Below are 17,150 nucleotides of genomic sequence, written 5' to 3'. Positions count from 1 at the left end.
CTGAGGGATTCTTGAACAGGGAATGACTTTGCAGGGAGTTGAGGTACACGACTTCTGCAGAAGCACCAACTATAGGGGCCAGAAGGAGCTCCAGCCCCCTAAGGATTTCTGGGCAAGGGTCTGAGCCCCCCACCCCAATACTGAAGGGGCTGTTATCCCCCACCACTCCCGGGCAACCGCTGGTGCACTGAGTGGGGCTGGGACTTGTGGAGGGTGAAGATTACCCCCTGCGTTCCCCGCCCCACCAACAGGCAAGCAGTGGGGGGCAAGTCGGCATCCCTGGTCCTTTGGGATCCCTTCCAACTGGACAAACTGAACCCACATTTTTCTTCCCTTAGGTCTATGAAACGGAGTTGGAGAGCGTAGAAGACTTTGGGGGTCTCTCGGATTTCTGCAACACCTTTAAGCTGTACCGTGGCAAGACTCAGGATTCCAATGAAGACCCGACCATTGTGGGAGAATTCAAGGTTTGCTAACCTCTTTCAGATACCGGAGGGCCTGGAGACGATTGCTGTGTAATCCGTATAAAACCTCTGCTGCAATATCACTTGTTTTGCACAAAGGAGGGGAGTCAGGAGCTAAGTTATTTCAGGCACGGGGCCAATATTCTTCTTCTTCTTCTTTGGCAATCCCTCATAGCCGAGTAAGATTATCTTCCATGAACACTGTCTTAACAGTGAGTCCATAAGTGACTGTGGATGCCAATTCTGGATCCACAGGTCCTTCCACAGTGGGGACATAAGCTTCCAGGTGGGAGTTGATCACGGTGAGGGTTTGCCAAGAGTGCCTTCCCCTTAGCACGTTTCTCCCTTGCGTCCTGAGTTCGAGTGTCTTCAAAGTCCACAACACCTTTGGTAAAGGCTGTTCTCGAACCGGAGCGCTCACAGGCCAGTGTTTCCCAGTTGTTGGTGTTTATACTGCATTTTTACAAGATTTGCCTTGAGAGAGTCTTTAAACCTCTTTTGTTGACCACCAGCATTATGCTATGAAACGAACGAAGCCAAAGCTTCGGGCCCCTAATCCCAGAGGGGCCTCAGAAGAGACCCCATTGCTTAATTTTGTTGCGTCTAGTAGAGTCACATTGATTCGAGTCAAATGGATTAATTTTTCATTGTATATATGTCAACAATCCCAATGTAGCATAGATGTTGCAAAGTCTGGTCACCCGTCGTGGAACAACCCCATGGAAGAAGATAACCGTGGATACCCACATCTCATTGCTGGTTGAAAAGGGCTCCCCATGACAGTTTAAGCTTCAGGGGTCCCCAAATGTAGGTCTGCCCCTGTTCAGGGCCAAGTTGGACTCCTTGCCAGAGCCACCTTCCTTCCTGAGGCTCACAGCCATTGCGTTCCTCAAGAGATGGGCTGGTTCACAGTGTGAGCTCTCTGGGTCCCTCTCTGTAAGATGTGACCCTTCTGAGCTTGGCTGTAGGATGCAGGGAGTTGTCGATGGCAGGCTCTAATGGCCTCCCCCCTCGGCTTGCAGGGCGCCTTCAAGATCTACCCTCTGCCGGATGACCCCACGGTGGCAGTTCCTCCTCGCCAGTTCCACCAGCTTCCAGCCAGAGGCCCCCAGGAATGCCTCGTCCGTGTTTACATCATCCGGGCCTTTGATCTGCAGCCAAAGGACTCAAACGGAAAGGTAAGCCTGGGAGAGGATGGGCAGGCAGGTAGGATCCCTGGGGGTCTCAGGGCGGTTTACAGAACAAAAGCAAGATATAAAACCACAAAATACCTAATAAAAATAAAAACAACAACCCAATAGCTATCCCAAATAGGGTTGCCATGTTTCAAAAAGGAAAAACCAGCAGGACACCCCAAATGTTGTTGAGCTTTCTTTAAGAAGATCTTTTCTTAGGTAAACACCAAAGCCTTTTTTTGTGCTGGTCCTGTGGGTTACCCGAGAGGCGAGGTCCAAGTCTGGTCCGTGGTCAAAGGTGCAACGTGGAGGCAGTCCGTAGTAGGAGGAGCTGGGTGCAGGGCAGGGAGTCGGGTGAAGTCAGGAACAGGGTTGCAAGCCAGGAGCCAGGGCGGGTCAGGAGCTCTGGCAGGAACTAGCAACCAACAATGTTGCTCCTGCAACTCTGGTCTGGGGCTGGCCAGCTTTTATTTGCCCCGAGGCATTGGGCGGCCCCAATCCTCTGGTGACTCACCTCTCCTGGCCTGGAGGCAAGCACTCCTCCTGCGGGAACTTAGTTCCCTCTGCCTCTCTGCCCTGAGCCTCTGCAGCTCAGGAGAGGCTGGAGGGTCACCGGACACAGAGGCAACCTCAGCTTCCCCTGACGGGGCTGAGAGTGGAGCACCTGCAGGCAATGGGTCCTCCATCACCTCTGGAGCCAGAGCAGACTCAGCTGATGCCTGCACCTGAGGATCCAGCACAGGTGAGGACCCTGCAGGCTCAGGCCCCAGCCCTGGCTCAGCTGGTTCTGGAGGTGGGGGATCCTGTGCAGGCTGGGATCCCTCAGGTTCAGCATTTGAGTCCGAATCCCAGGCCATCACATTTTTTTTTTTAACAATAATGCCAAAACCCCCACAATTTTTTGGTTCAGTTGCCTAAGATCCAGGAGAAACCACTACCTTTCAGAAATTCCCCCCTGAAGTTGCTTCAGTAATGTCTGGTGAAATCCAGACGTATGGCAGCCCTAACAAGAAACAGTATGTTTTTTAAAACTTCCACTTTTCCTTGTCATCCACTTTTTATTAGCAGTTTTGGTTTTTTGCCTTAAAGAGGATTTTTCTTGGACTACAGCTCCATTTATCCCTGACCATGGACTACTTGGCTGGGATGATGGGAGCTGGAGACCAACAATGGCACCTAAGGGTGAAAAACAACTAAGGTGGAATCCTACACACACACGCGCGGTATATAAATACACTGTATTTAAACACCTCCCTAAGACCTATTTCCCATGTAATGGGAAAGGGGGGTATTGGTTTGTTTTATTATGCATTTTGTGTTTTTTATCTTGTATTCTTGTGTCGTGAACTGGCCTGAGATCTGCAGAGGGTGGTATATAAATTTTGGACAAGTAGACAAATAAATAAGATATCTAGAATGCCAGGGTGTGTTTTCAGCTGTTTTCCACTTACTGTCGATTTTCCGAAGGTTTAAAACGATTACTGTTCATTGTTTTAAGCAATAATATTATTGATTTTTCCTTCTTCTTTTTGTAAAGCGCTTTGAGGTTCTTTTACTATCAAATGTACAAATTTTATGAAACCAACCAAGAAGCATGTATCTTTTGGGGGCTTCTGTTGGGGGTCAGGAAGTGGGGACCTCGTTTGCCTGTGTTTGCATCTCTCCATTGGCTAGACATGCCCAGGTAACCTTACCTGGGTCTGCAGAGAGCCCACCTTGACTGACCACCTTTCTTTTCTCCTCTGCAGTGTGACCCTTATGTCAAGATATCTGTGGGGAAGAAATCCATCAATGACCAGGACCATTACCTCCCCTGCACGCTGGAGCCCGTCTTTGGAAAGTAAGGGGTGAATGCAAGGACAGACATAGATGTAGACACCTGGGAGTGTTGAAGGGAAGAGGGAAAGGTTCCTTCTTTAATACCTTTTATTCTTATTTCTTGAATTTATATACCGCCCTATAACCAGAGGTCTCACGGTGTTTCATAGAAAAGATCACAACATATATAGTCAGAATATAAACAACAACCCAATCACACCCCACACCCCGAAAATAGACACATTTCAAAAGGGCATAGGATGTCAAGCGGGTCAACCAAAGGCCTGGTTAATAAATTTTATTTTTTTGAAAAAGAGTCCCATGCTCTGCTGAATGTGTAATCCATGGGTAGGTAACCTAAGGCCCGGGGCCCAGATCCGGCCCAATCACCTTCTAAATCTGGCCCACGGATGGTCTGGGAATCAGCGTGTTTTTACATGAGTAGAATGTGTGCTTTTATTTAAAATGCATCTCTGGGCTTATTGTGGGGCATAGGAATTCGTTCATCCCCCCCCAAAAAATATAGTCTGCCCCCCCAAGGTCTGAGGGACAGTGGACCGGCCCCCTGCTGGAAAAGTTTGCTGACCCCAGGACTGTAACCAATCAACAATACAGTGTGTAACCAACCAACCAACCAACCAACCAATAAAATTAATTATTATTATCATTATTAATTGAATTTATATACCACACTATGCTTGGAGGTCTCAGGGCAGTTCACAGAACACATTGCTAAGCAAGTGTAGCAAAAGTGACCCTGTCCACCTGAGTAACATTGAGCCTTCCTCCTCCCCGTAGGATGTTTGAGCTGACGTGCATTCTGCCCCTGGAGAAGGATCTGAAGGTCACCCTCTACGACTACGACCTCTTGTCCAAAGACGAGAAAATCGGGGAAACCACCCTGGACCTCGAGAACCGGTTCCTCTCCAGATTTGGGTCCCGCTGTGGCCTGCCCCAGACTTACTGCATGTGGGTGCTTGGGGGAAACCGAGGCAGTTCAGGGGGGCATTGCCCATCTTTTGGGGAGGGGGATTCATGGGAATATCCACAGGAGAGAGCTGGGCCTCCGGGTGGCCTCAAGCCCCCCTGTTTATCCAACCTGGTTCCTGCAAAGCTGAGGGTGATGGGAAGCCAAGGGGGAAGGCAGAACGGTAGAATTGCAGAATTGGAGGGCACCCCAAAGGTCCTCTAGTCCAGCCCCCTGCAATGCAGGAATGACAGCTAAAGAGGCCTGGAGACTGCAATGAGGCCGAACATCACTTTGGGGTAGAGAGCAAGCCTTGCATGCAGAAGCCTTCAAGAATTTCCAGTTCGAGAGGATTTCCGGCAGCAGCCTAGGAAAGTCCTTTTTTCGCCTGGGGTTTTGGAGAGACAGCGGAGCTGGAGAACTAAACGAGAAGAGCTGTGAACCTGAATCTCGAACCCAAGGCTGATTGGAGGGGCCTGCAGAGCCCCAAAGCAGCTGGTTGCTCACTAAGTAAGGCAGGATGTTGGGCTTGTCCCACGATGGCCGTTGGCTGATGTTCAGGGTTTCGAAATCTCCATGCGCTGAGCTGCAAAAGACCCAGCAATCAGTTGCTTGTCAGGTCTGGCATAGCACTGTGCATGGTGCTCAGCTGACCCTTGGGGCTTTGTGAGATGCCGGTAAACCATCAGCTGATCAACAGGCAGCATTTGCAGAGCACAGTTTACAATAGTGAGAAGTTCTCCTGCACATATCACGTTGCAATAAAAGGGGAGGTGTGCAGGAGCAGTGCAGCGTCTCTCAGAAAAAGTGCAACAAGGCCCATCCAACTTTACCTGCCTTGAGCCTGGAGGATAGGGCTGGTTGAAGCTTTCTTTTTCTCTTGCTCTTAGTTCTGGTCCCAACCAATGGAGAGATCAACTCCGTCCTTCTCAGCTGCTCCACCTCTTTGCTCTGCAACGCAACTGGAAGCCTCCCGTCTACAAACCTGACCGGATCATCTTCAGAGATCAAATCTACCGTCTCCCAGACCTTGGTAAACAAACTTCTGATCTTGGACCTTAAGATCTTTCATAAAGGTAAAGGGTAAAGGGACCCCTGACCATTAGGTCCAGTCATGGACGACTCTGGGGTTGTGGTGCTCATCTCGTTTTACTGGCCGAGGGAGCTGGCATACAGCTTCTGGGTTATGTGGCCAGCATGACTAAGCCGCTTCTGGCGAACCAGAGCAGCGCACGGAAACGCCGTTTACCTTCCCGCCGGAGCGGTACCTATTTATCTACTTGCACTTTGACGTGCTTTTGAACTGCAAAGTGGGCAGGAGCAGGGACTGAGTAATGGGAGCTCACCCCGTCGTGGGGATTCGAACTGCCGACCTTCTGATCGGCAAGTCCTAGGCTCTGTGGTTTAACCCACAGCGCCACCCAAGATCTTTCACAGGTTCATAGAATTATAGAGTTGGAAGGGACCCCAACCCCCTGAAATCTCAACTAAGCATCCATGATCATTGGTCGTCCACCCTCCAAGGAAGGAGAGTCCACCACCTTCCAAAGGAGCCCATTCTACTATTGGACAGCTCTAACCACCAGAAATTCCTTTCTGTTTTTTACTCATAATCTTATTTCTTGTAACTTGAATCCTGGGTTTGAGCGCTACCCTCCAGAGCCAGAGAAAACAAGCTTGCCCCTTCTCCCCTTTAGATATTTGAAGATGGCTCTCTTATCTTCTCTCAGTCTCCTCTTTCCCAGACTCCTTCAACCGTTCCTCATCAGGCTTGGTTTCCAGATCCTTGATCACCTTGGTCTCTCTCCTCTGCACACCTTCCGGCTTGTCAATAGCTTTCTTAAATACCTTACTACTTACAGGTTGCTCGGATTCTGTTCCAGGTGGGGAAAACCATGTTTTACCCATTCTCTCTCCTCCTGCCCATCTGCCTTTTCCTTGGCATACTTTTGGCCGCACAGTCATCTCCAAGAGTTGTGTGGGCAAGCAGAGCCCTGTATTTGTAGGTTTTGGCCAGCAGAGAGAGACATTATCACACAGACGGCGTGACCTGGGGGAGAGTCTCTTGGCAGCCAGAATCCGCATTCCCAGAGGAACGCAGGTTTTGCAGGGTTGCCCTGTTCTTCCTCTCCCCTGGACCCCAAGGGGGTGTCTGGGGCCACCGTAGCAAAAAACCAAAACCAAGAAGGCAATAGGGATTGCAAGACATGAAAGGGGTGCTATGATTCACTAACTGCTTTGGATTATTTCATGTGTAAATAGCCTTGAGATAGTGATCTATGTGCAATTAGAATTAGTATTAATGTATTGATTGCATTATTATTCCACCTTTTTCTTCAATGAGCTCAATGTAGTGTGCAGGGTTCTCAGAAAATCCTCCTTTAATCCTTGTCTTGCCAGAGTGGTGCATGCTCTGATTATCTCCCGCTTGGACTACTGCAATACGCTCTACGTGGGGCTACAATTAAAGGTGACCCGGAAACTGCAATTAATCCAGAATGCGGCAGCTAGACTGGTGACTGGGAGCGGCTGCCGAGACCACATAACACTGGTGCTGAAAGAACTACATTGGCTCCCAGTCCGTTTCCGGGCACAATTCAAAGTGTTGGTGCTGACCTTTAAAGCCCTAAACGGCCTTGGCCCAGTAGACCTGAAGGAGCGTCTCCACCCAGGTCTCCACCCAGGTTCTACCCAGACACTGAGGTCCAGCTCTGAGGGCCTTCTGGCAGTTCCATCCCTGTGAGAAGTGAGGTTACATGGAACCAGGCAGAGGGCCCTCTCGGTAGTGGCACCCGCCCTGTGGAATGCCCTCCCACCAGATTCCACCTAAACATTAGGAAGAACTTCCTGACAGTAAGAGCTGTTTGACAGTGGAATTTGCTGCCAAGGAGTGTGGTGGAGTCTCCTTCTTTGGAGGTCTTTAAGCAGAGGCTTGACAACCATATGTCAGGAGTGCTCTGATGGGGTTTCCTGCTTGGCAGGGGGTTGGACTGGATGGCCCTTGTGGTCTCTTCCAACTCTATGATTCTGTGATTCTATGATTCTATGATTCAGATGTCAAAAAGAACAACTACCACCAGACTTTTAGAAGACATCTGAAGGCAGCCCTGTTTAGGGAAGCTTTTAACGTTTGATGGACTATTGTATTTTAATATTTTGTTGGGAGCCACCCAGAGTGGCTGGGGAAGCCCAGCCAGATGGGCAGGATATAAATAATAAATTATCATCGGCATCATCATCATCATCGGCATCCCCACAACAACCCAGTGAGGTAGGTTAGGTTGAGAGGGACAGTGAGCTTCATGGACGAGGGAAACCTGGTGTCTCCTTGTTCAACAATTTAGGCATTATCCTCTAACCACTACACAACACTGCCTCATGTTGAGTGAATGCATGGATGGAAGGAAGGTAGCTTGGTGTCAGTTGAGCCCAGCCAGGCCTCCAGGTGTTCCTTTGAAGGTGGAGCAAAACTGGGTGATGGACAGGGAGGAGAATCTGCTTTGGGGGTAATCATAGAATCATGGAATTGTAGAGGTGGAAGGGACCCAAGGGCCATCTAGCCCCACCCTGCGCAATGCAAGAATCTCAACTTGAGCATCCATGACAGACGGCCATCCAGCCTCTGCATAGACACCTCCAAGGAAGGAGAGCCCACCAGCTTCTGAGTCCATTTCACTGACCATCTGAAAGTTCTTCCTGATGTTTAGTTGGAATCTCCTTCCTTGGCACTGAATCTGTTGGTTCAGATCCTGTCCTCTGGAGTAGCAGGAAACAAGCTTGCTCCATCTTCCGTGTGACAGCCCTCCAGATATTTGATGGTGGCTCTCCTGTCCGTCTTCTCCTCTCCAGACCAAAGGGGTCTGAATGTTTGAGGGGCCACAAAGGGCTGGCTTACTTCACAGCAGCTTTGTGCCCTCAAAGTGATCCCAGCTGAGGGTGTCCTCAGGTTTATATGGCTGCATAAAGCTGAGCAAAGCTCTTTCTCCCTCCTCCTTCAAACCCAGAACTGAAGCTCTGGCAGCTTTGACCTTGGGACTGGGGGCGGGGGAGAGAATGGGGTCTGGAAAGCAGCTGTGTCAAAGCCCATAGTGCAGAGGACATTTTGCAAGATTTGGTTCTGAGCCTTGCTTCCATCAGCTCTGTGCTGGTGATGTTTGAAGTGTGGCTGGGGAGACAAAGAAGGAGACAGATATATTTTTAATGTGGGGCCGCTGCTTCTGTGATGTCCATGCACACCCAATGACAGAGTTGGCTGCTGGAGACTTGGGGAGGGCATAGGATTGAGGGAGGAGTTGGCTCATGTCTCATGCAGTCTTAACTTTTGCAGATCAAAAACTGGGACATGTGCCTTCTGGGATGTGCTCCCAGGCGAGTCGCTTGACCCACACTGCGCTTTGACCCCCCAAAATGCACTTTTCCAGGGCAGAGTGTTGCAAGAAAGAGCAGCATCCAAAATGGCCACCACAATCGTGCACGAAAAAATGGGACGTCCCGTTTTTTGCGGGACACTTGGCTGGTGTGACCCCTGCTTGGCCAACTGGAGGCAACAGATAAGGAGCACCTCACAGATGGATGGAGGCCTCACACAGGACATCCTAGGAAGACACGGGGAGATTTTATACTAAGGGCTGAGCCACATTCATCTTTTCTCTGCTCTCGTCAGGCATAGCCTGCCCTCTGAAGCTCTTTGTCCGAGTAATTATATTTGTTTTTCCGTTTTGCCCCAGAGCTTTCCCTGTGAAAAGCTGCTCTTTGGCGCTTGTTCGGAGCCAACATCCACCCACGGAAAACTCAAACAGTTGTTTGTTCTGATTGAACACCAAAGAGCAGGTTTTTGTGGTGAAAGCTGCAGAGCAAAAAGATCACAGGGCATGTTATAGAGTCATTCTGGCCATGTCAGTTTCCTTCCTCCCACCCACTCTCTGGAATACTTGACAGCCTCGTCTCTCTCTGTGTGTAAGTAATCTGTGGGGAAGTCGAACAGGGACCATCTCCCAGCTTTCCCAAGCCTCTTCTGCCCTCCTTAGTGCTGCCCTTTTATCTGCACTGGGAGTAGTTGGCTGGTCCGCTGCTGCAGTCTCCTCCTTCTCTCTTTCATTTAGATGATGGCAAGCCCCCCAACCCACACCTGGGTCCCCCGGAGGAGAGGCTCGCCTTGTACGCCCTGCAGAAGCAAGGCCTGGTCCCCGAGCATGTAGAGACAAGACGGCTGTACAGCCCCTTGCAACCGGACATCGAGCAGGTAAGACCCAGGTGGGAGAGGCAGCAGTGAGTCTCAGGGTGCAGCTGTCATCATCTTGAAAGCCCTTCTGTGTCAGGCCAGTGCCTGAGGGGGGAATCACGTCCCCAAATAGCCGGATGAAAGATGGAATGCAGTAGGGATACGATAATCTTTATTGCCATTGTCCCATACAGAACAACGAAATTGAAAAAATCTACAGCAGACATTCAAAAAGCAGCAAGCCTGCTATCCCAGCTATCCCAGCCTGGTTAACTCCCTAAAAATACCCCATAATTAAATACAATACACTCCCATAGAGACTACCTTACACTTCGTTTAAAACCAAAATCGCATTTGGATAGAAACTGTTTCTCAGGCGGCTAGTCCTAGTCTTTATAACCCTGTGCCTTCTTCCAGAAGGCAGAAGCTGAAAGAGATCATTTCCGGGGTGCGCACTATCCTGCACTATCTCTGCAGCTTTCTTATGACACCTGGAAGCATAGATTTGATCCAAGGTGGGAAGAGTGCACCCAGTTATTCTCTACGCAGTCTTTACAACCCTGGACAGCATTGTTTTTCCCCTGACTGTGCAGCTCCCAAACCACACACAGGATAAATATTTACATCAGCAGTTCCCAAATGTTTGGGGGCCGCCATCTTGTTCATTCCATGAACTCATCCATAGTGCCCCTTCCGTACCCAAAGTTTTTGGCCTCCGTCTGTCTAGATTTCACTTTGCATTCCCGAGAGGTGGTGCTTTGAGGGCCTACTGTGCAAAGAAACAATCGCCAAAGCATCCCTGAAGCTCTCACAACCAACACCAGCTGGCGAATCCAAGCTCATGCCTTTATCTTCCCTCTCCAGGTTTGTCTTTTCCCAGGAAATAGCCAGCTTCCAGAAAAAACTCCTTGCCCGCTTTTTGTCAATTCCTCTCTCCAGAAGCAGGGAGGTGGAGCAGGGCTGTCTGAGCTCCCGGAATGAACTATCCCTGCCTCACAGCCTCTTTTCTCATTTCAGGGGAAAATCCAGATGTGGGTCGATGTCTTCCCCAAATCCCTGGGGCCCCCGGGGCCCCCGTTCAACGTGACCCCACGGAAAGCAAAGAGGTAATACGGACTCCTATTTGCCTTTGCCATACACTCACACCCACACCATGAAATCACAAGAAGTGCCCTGCTGGACAAACGCAAATGTCCTGTGATTCCTTCATTCTGGGGGGTTGGACTAGATGACCCTCGGGATCTCCCCCTTCCAGCTCTACAACTATATGATTCTATGAGTTTATTTAATCCCCTATCAAAGCCATCCAAGATGGCAGCTGGTCTGTGGCTGCATCCAAACCATGCATTGAAAACACCCTTCAAGGAGGTTGAGGGCACAATTGTCATATGTGGTGGGGTTGCACAAAAATTAAATGCTTTTGGGATATCATGTATGAAGAATTAAAGAAAATGTTCAATCAAATATTTGTAAAAAACAAACAAACCCAGAAGCCTTCCTTCTAGGTATTTTGTCAACAGATATCCCAGGTGATAAGAAAAGGATATTTTTATATTCAACAACAGCAGTGAGAATGTTGATTGCCAGAGACTGAAAGGGAGAGAAAATCTCACCGAAGGAAGAATGGCAGATAAAAATGTTTGAGTATTTGGAACTTGCAAAAATGACAGAAATAATCAGGAATCAAACAAACCAAAAGTTTACAAAGGAGTGGGAATGTTACAGAGGGTATTTAAAAAAGCACATTGTTCCCAACTAAAATCTCTAGCATGCCTGGAATAATTTTGCAAATTGCATGATTGATAAATATTGTATTGGATATAATATAGATGATGGTTAAGGTGATAAAGAACGCAGTAAAAAAACCCAAAAAGGAATAAAGCCGGGGAAAGACCCGCAGTGAGGTAGATGGAAGTCACCCTTTAAAAGTAGAAGACTATCTAGCCATGATTTAAGATCCTTGAAGACACATGGTGTTGAAACTTTTTCATTAAGTATGGGTGTTTCTTCATGATTTTTTGGGATGTATTTTGTGTATCTTATGTTGTTTTGAAGGTGAATGGAAGACTTGTAATATCTAATGAAATCAATAAAAAGCGTTGCAAAATAAATAAATAAATAAATAAATAAAGCAAGCGCCCTCCAAGGAATCCTGTTTAGGGTGGTTCATTAAGGGTGCTGGGAACTGCAGCACTGTGTGGGCCAAACTATAGTTCCCAGCATCCTTTGAGAGATGTGATTCCAGTGCAGAGTAGGTGACCATAGCCTAGATGCACCCACTGAACACAATCTCTTTCCTGTTGGGTTTCAGGTTCTACCTGCGCTGCATTATCTGGAACGCCAAAGACGTCATCCTGGATGACCTCAGCATCACGGGGGAGAAGATGAGTGACATCTACGTCAAAGGGTAGGCCATCCTGCTGGGGCGCAGGGGAGGCCCTGGAGATGGGCATCAGCCCCTTAGCATACAGTTACCAGACGTTCCCGGGGTCAGTCCCTGGATTTGCGAATCTGTCCCCAGACAAATTCTGTCCCCAGAATGTCCCCAGATTTGCAAATCTGTCCCCGAGATACGTGGCAGCAGAAGCCTCAGCAGCCCGGAGCCAGCCTGGTAGCTCAGTTGGCTCTGGCTGGCTTCAGGAGCTGCTCACTGCTCACTGCCCGCTGCTGTTGTTGAGTCGTTTAGTCATGTCCGATTCTTCGTGACCCCCTGGACCAGAGCACGCCAGGCACTCCTGTCTTCCACTGCCTCCCGCAGTTTGGTCAAACTCATGCTGGTAGCTTTGAGAACACAATCCAGCCATCTCATCCTCCATCGTCCGCTTCTCCTTGTGCCCTCCATCTTTCCCGACATCAGGGTCTTTCCCAGGTAGTCTTCTCTTCTCATGAGGTGGCCAAAGTAGTGGAGCCTCAGCTTCAGGATCTGTGCTTCCAGTGAGCACTCAGGGCTGATTTCCTTCAGAATGGAGAGGTTTGATCTTCTTGCAGTCCATGGGACTCTCAAGAGTCTCCTCCAGCACCATAATTCAAAAGCATCCTGTTGCTACTCAGCTTCCAAAAACAAACAAACAAAAAAGTGTCCCGGATTCATTGAAAAAAATCTGGTAACCATTCCTTAGCATCTGCTTTAAAATAGACCCAGGTGTCCAGGTATCTTGCAGTCACATGTCACAATGCTAAGGATGCACCTGTGCCAGAAAATTTACCCCCCAAAATAGCAGGTGCTCCTCCTTCTCCTGTTTGAGTTCCAAGATGAAAAGGAAGCTGATTTTTCTCTCCCACCCATAGACATTGATAGGTTGCTCAAAACTAGGTGGAAGAGGTCTGTCCCCCAGTTTTTAATTTGCTTTTTGAGATGAAAATACCTAAAAAGTAAAATGTACGTGACAACAGCAGCACGGATGCTACTAGCTCAGGGACCAAGGGGACCAAAACTTTGCTAAAGAATGGGAAAATTTTATAATTTATTTAGGAGACCGTTGCAAGCAGATGAAAACATTAGTAGGATTTTAATCTCACTTGGAATGCAACAAATACAATGGAAAATATGGTTGGATGCAAAATATAGATTATGGAATTATATTGTAAATGTTGACAATACGATCCATGAGGGAATGGGGGAAAGTCTTGAGGTTCAGAGTAATCTCTATAGATGGATACACATTTGCTATAATTTTATATTTGTAAAATCAAATAAAAATGATTTCATAAAAAAGGGAAATGTTCTACCCCTGTCAGCTTGGAGTTCGGAACAGCTGCTAATTTCAGGCTGTAGCTTGTCTGGCTGGCTACAGTCATACCTCGGGTTACAGATGCGTTTTTGGCTTGCGCACCGCGCCGAACCCGGAAGTACCGGAACGGGTTACTTCTGGGTTTCAGTGCTCGTGCATGTGCAGAAGCGCTAAATTGCACTTTGCGCATGTGCAGAAGTGCTGACTCACAACCCGTTGAGTGCAGACGTAGCGCTGCAGGTTGCGAATGCTGCGGGTTGCGAACGTGCCTCCCGCACGGATCATGTTCGCAACCCGAGCGTCCACTTTATTTTGAACATGTCCCTGATTTGCAAAAAAGAGCCCACCTTCATCCTCACTTCCACAGGTGTTATGTACTTAGTTGAATAGGATCCAAAATGCAGCAGTCTGATTGGTCCTAGGACAATAGAATCAAGAATGCAGCAGTCTGATTGGTCCTAGAACAATAGGATTCAGAATGGAGCAGCCTGATTGGTCCACAGGAGCCACCCAATCCAACTCCAGGTGGAAGTGAATCCGCAACCTGATTGGCCTACAGGAGAATCCCAGAATTAGCCAATCATGTGGGGCCATTGTGTAAATAATGTATATAAAGCAGACATTTCGGGGGAATTTCCATTCCTCCTCACTACTATGAGCTGGATAAAGAGCATGAAATCCACACTCGACTCAGAGTATCTTTCAACAACCATTGAGCAGCCGGACCTGTTTGCTCCTTTTGCAGGTGGCTGGTCGGTTACGAAGAGAACAAGCAGAAGACGGATGTGCATTACCGGTCGATGGGAGGCGAAGGGAATTTCAACTGGAGGTTCATCTTCCCTTTTGACTACCTCCCTGCCGAGCAGGTCTGCTGCGTCTCCAAGAAGGTGAGTGTCCCTGGACTGAAAGAAGCTCTGTTGGTCCCAGGCTGTTTTCTGACGCAACAATAGCAACAGGGACTAACGCTACACAAAACACACACATACACACCCTTCCACTTCCATCATCTCCAGTGTCTATGACTGCATGGGCAGACCAGTGGCAGAGTCTGGGGCTCTCAAATTTTAGCGGCACCCCGTGTGATGCCAAAATTTGGTGCTCTCCCTCAGTCAGGCTGGCTAATAATAATAATAATTAATAATAATAATTTAACCAGGTGACAGCAAAAACTGCAAAAAAAATAGCAGGGACAATCAGAATAAGATCTATTACAGTGGTACCTTGGCTCCAGAACGCCGAAAACCTGGAAGTAAGTGTTCCGGTTTTTGAACGCTTTTCAGAAGCCGAATGTCCGATGCAGCTCCTGCAGCCAATCAGAAACAGTGACTTGGTTTTGGAATGGTTTCAGGAGTTGAAAGGACTCCTGGAACGGATTAAGTTTGAGAACCAAGGTACCACTGTATTTCATTATTGATGTAAACCTCCAAAATGTATTTTGTATAGTTAAGTTTTCACCTCTATCTTCAGTACACTATATTTTATTTTATTTTATTTTATTTTATTTTATTTTATTGCTATGGCTAGCGGCTGATGCAAATAAAGATTCTGCTGATCTGATATAACAGTAATAATAATAATAATAATCACCTCCTGGCAAATAGAAGGGGAAGAAATGGAGGCAGTGAGAGATTTTACTTTCTTGGGCTCCATGATCTCTGCAGATGGTGACAGCAATCACGAAATTAAAAGACGCCTGCTCCTTGGGAGAAAGGCAATGGTAAACCTAGACAGCATCTTAAAAAGCAGAGACATCACCTTGCCAACAAAGGTCCATATAGTCAAAGCTCTGGTTTTCCCAGTAGTGATGTATGGAAGTGAGAGCTGGACCATAAAGAAGGCTGATCGACGAAGACTGGATGCTTTTGAATTCTGGTGCTGGAGGAGACTCTGGAGAGTCCCATGGGCTGCAGGAAGATCAAACCTCTCCATTCTGAAGGAAATCAGCCCTGAGTGCTCACTGGAAGGACAGATGCTGAAGCTGAGGCTCCACTACTTTGGCCACCTCATGAGAAGAGAAGACTCCGTGGAAAAGACCCTGATGTTGGGAACGATGGAGGGCACAAGGAGAAGGGGACGGCAGAGGACGAGATGGTGGGACAGTGTTCTCAAAGCTACCAGCATGAGTTTGACCAAACTGCGGGAGGCAGTGGAAGACAGGAGTGCCTGGCGTGCTCTGGGCCAGGGGGTCACAAAGAGGCAGACACGACTAAACGACTAAACAACAACAACAACAACAACAACAACAATTTATTTGTACCCTGCCCATCTAACTGGGTTGCCTGTGCAACCCTGGCCCATCTTGCCCTGAGCAGGTCTTGTGTTCTGTCTGCTGCCGAAAACGTGGCCCGGTCCACCCCACCCCCCTGCAAAAGCGACGGCTCTCCAAAAAAGCCTCTGAGCAAGCACCCCCCCGCTGCACCAATATTGATTCCCCCTCCCCATGCGCCAGCCGTCGCTGGGTGCAGGAAACAAACAGCTTGTAAAAGGTTTTGCAAAGGTAGAAATAATGAGTGACAAGCTGAGCTCTGGAGGCGGGAGACGCATTCCTCTCCGGTGGGTTTTGATCTCGCCATGTGCCCTTTGAAGTCCAGCTTCATTACTTGTGGCCGTAAAAAAGAAGAAGAGAGAATTTTTGGGGGGGGGGGAGAGGAGAAGCAAAGCGGCACAGGCTTGAAGTTCAAACCGAAACCCTCAGATGGAAAAGTGTTCTGCCGCAGCGGCACCTGCCATGAAGAGAGCCAGCTGGGGTGGCAGGCGAGGCCTCCAGGCGTCTTGGGCAAAGCAGCTGCGGAAGGAAAGGGCCCATGGGGTGGGGGCCTCCCTGAAAGGTGGCGCTGTGCCCTCAAAATGGATCTGGGCTTTCAGGGTGCTGTGCATCCAAGACATTTCCAAGCCCTCTGTATCTGGACCACACATTAGATAAACATGATAGAAGAATCCTCTACGCCCCTTCATTTTCTCATAGGACGTGTAGCCGTGCCATCCAAATCTCAGGCCCTATCCCTTGTTGTTGTTGTTTAGTCATTTAGTCATGTTCGCCTCTTCGTGACCCCCTGGACCAGAGCACGCCAGGCACTCCTGTCTTCCACTGCCTCCTGCAGTTTGGTCAAACTCATGTTCGTAGATTCGTCCCAGCATCTCGTCCTCTGTCGTCCCCTTCTCCTTGTGCCCTCCATCTTTCCCCACATCAGGGTCTTTTCCAGGGAGTCTTCTCTTCTCATGAGGTGGCCCAAGTCTTGGAGCCTCAGCTTCACGATCTGTGCTTCCAGTGAGCACTCAGGGCTGATTTCCTTCAGAATGGAGAGGTTGGATCTTCTTGCAGTCCATGGGACTTTTCAGAGTCTCCTCCAGCACCACAATTCAAAAGCATCCATTCTTCGGCGATCAGCCTTCTTTATGGTCCAGCTATCACTTCTGCCCTATCCCTACAGATCCAAAATACAGTGGTACTTCAGGTTACATATGCTTCATGTTACATACGCTTCAGATTACAGACTCCGCTAACCCAGAAATATTACCTCAGGTTAAGAACTTTGCTTCAGGATGAGTACAGAAATCATGCAGTGGCAGCGCAGCAGCAGCAGCAGCAGCAGGAGGCCCCATTAGCTAAAGTTGTGCTTCAGGTTAAGAACAGTTTTAGGTTAAGAACAGACCTCCAGAACAAATTAAGTACATAACCAGAGGTACCACTGTACCTGCATATTTTAATCTAATCCACTCTTTTACCCACACCAAACATGCAGCTTCATAATACATCTCCATATGTGGAAGCGC

General features: G+C 48.5%; 1 protein-coding gene across 8 annotated transcripts in view; it reads left to right on the top strand.

The window, feature by feature from the left end:
* Positions 1–17,150, top strand: part of DYSF (dysferlin) — a 188,901-nt gene that overhangs the window by 153,830 nt on the left and 17,921 nt on the right. For all 8 annotated transcript variants that reach the window (XM_081924740.1, XM_081924737.1, XM_081924735.1 and 5 more), the window contains 9 exons: positions 339–467; positions 1,487–1,642; positions 3,388–3,479; positions 4,256–4,426; positions 5,315–5,457; positions 9,527–9,666; positions 10,663–10,751; positions 11,957–12,052; positions 14,122–14,263. In XM_081924740.1, coding sequence (XP_081780866.1) covers positions 339–467; positions 1,487–1,642; positions 3,388–3,479; positions 4,256–4,426; positions 5,315–5,457; positions 9,527–9,666; positions 10,663–10,751; positions 11,957–12,052; positions 14,122–14,263 — 1,158 coding nt within the window. The remainder of the gene's footprint in view (positions 1–338; positions 468–1,486; positions 1,643–3,387; positions 3,480–4,255; positions 4,427–5,314; positions 5,458–9,526; positions 9,667–10,662; positions 10,752–11,956; positions 12,053–14,121; positions 14,264–17,150) is intronic.

This window comes from Podarcis melisellensis, assembly GCF_964234715.1.
Source record: "Podarcis melisellensis genome assembly, chromosome: 9".
In the NCBI taxonomy this organism is placed as follows: domain Eukaryota; kingdom Metazoa; phylum Chordata; class Lepidosauria; order Squamata; family Lacertidae; genus Podarcis; species Podarcis melisellensis.
Note: the sequence above shows the minus strand (reverse complement) of the source record. Positions and strands in the feature narration are given on the sequence as shown.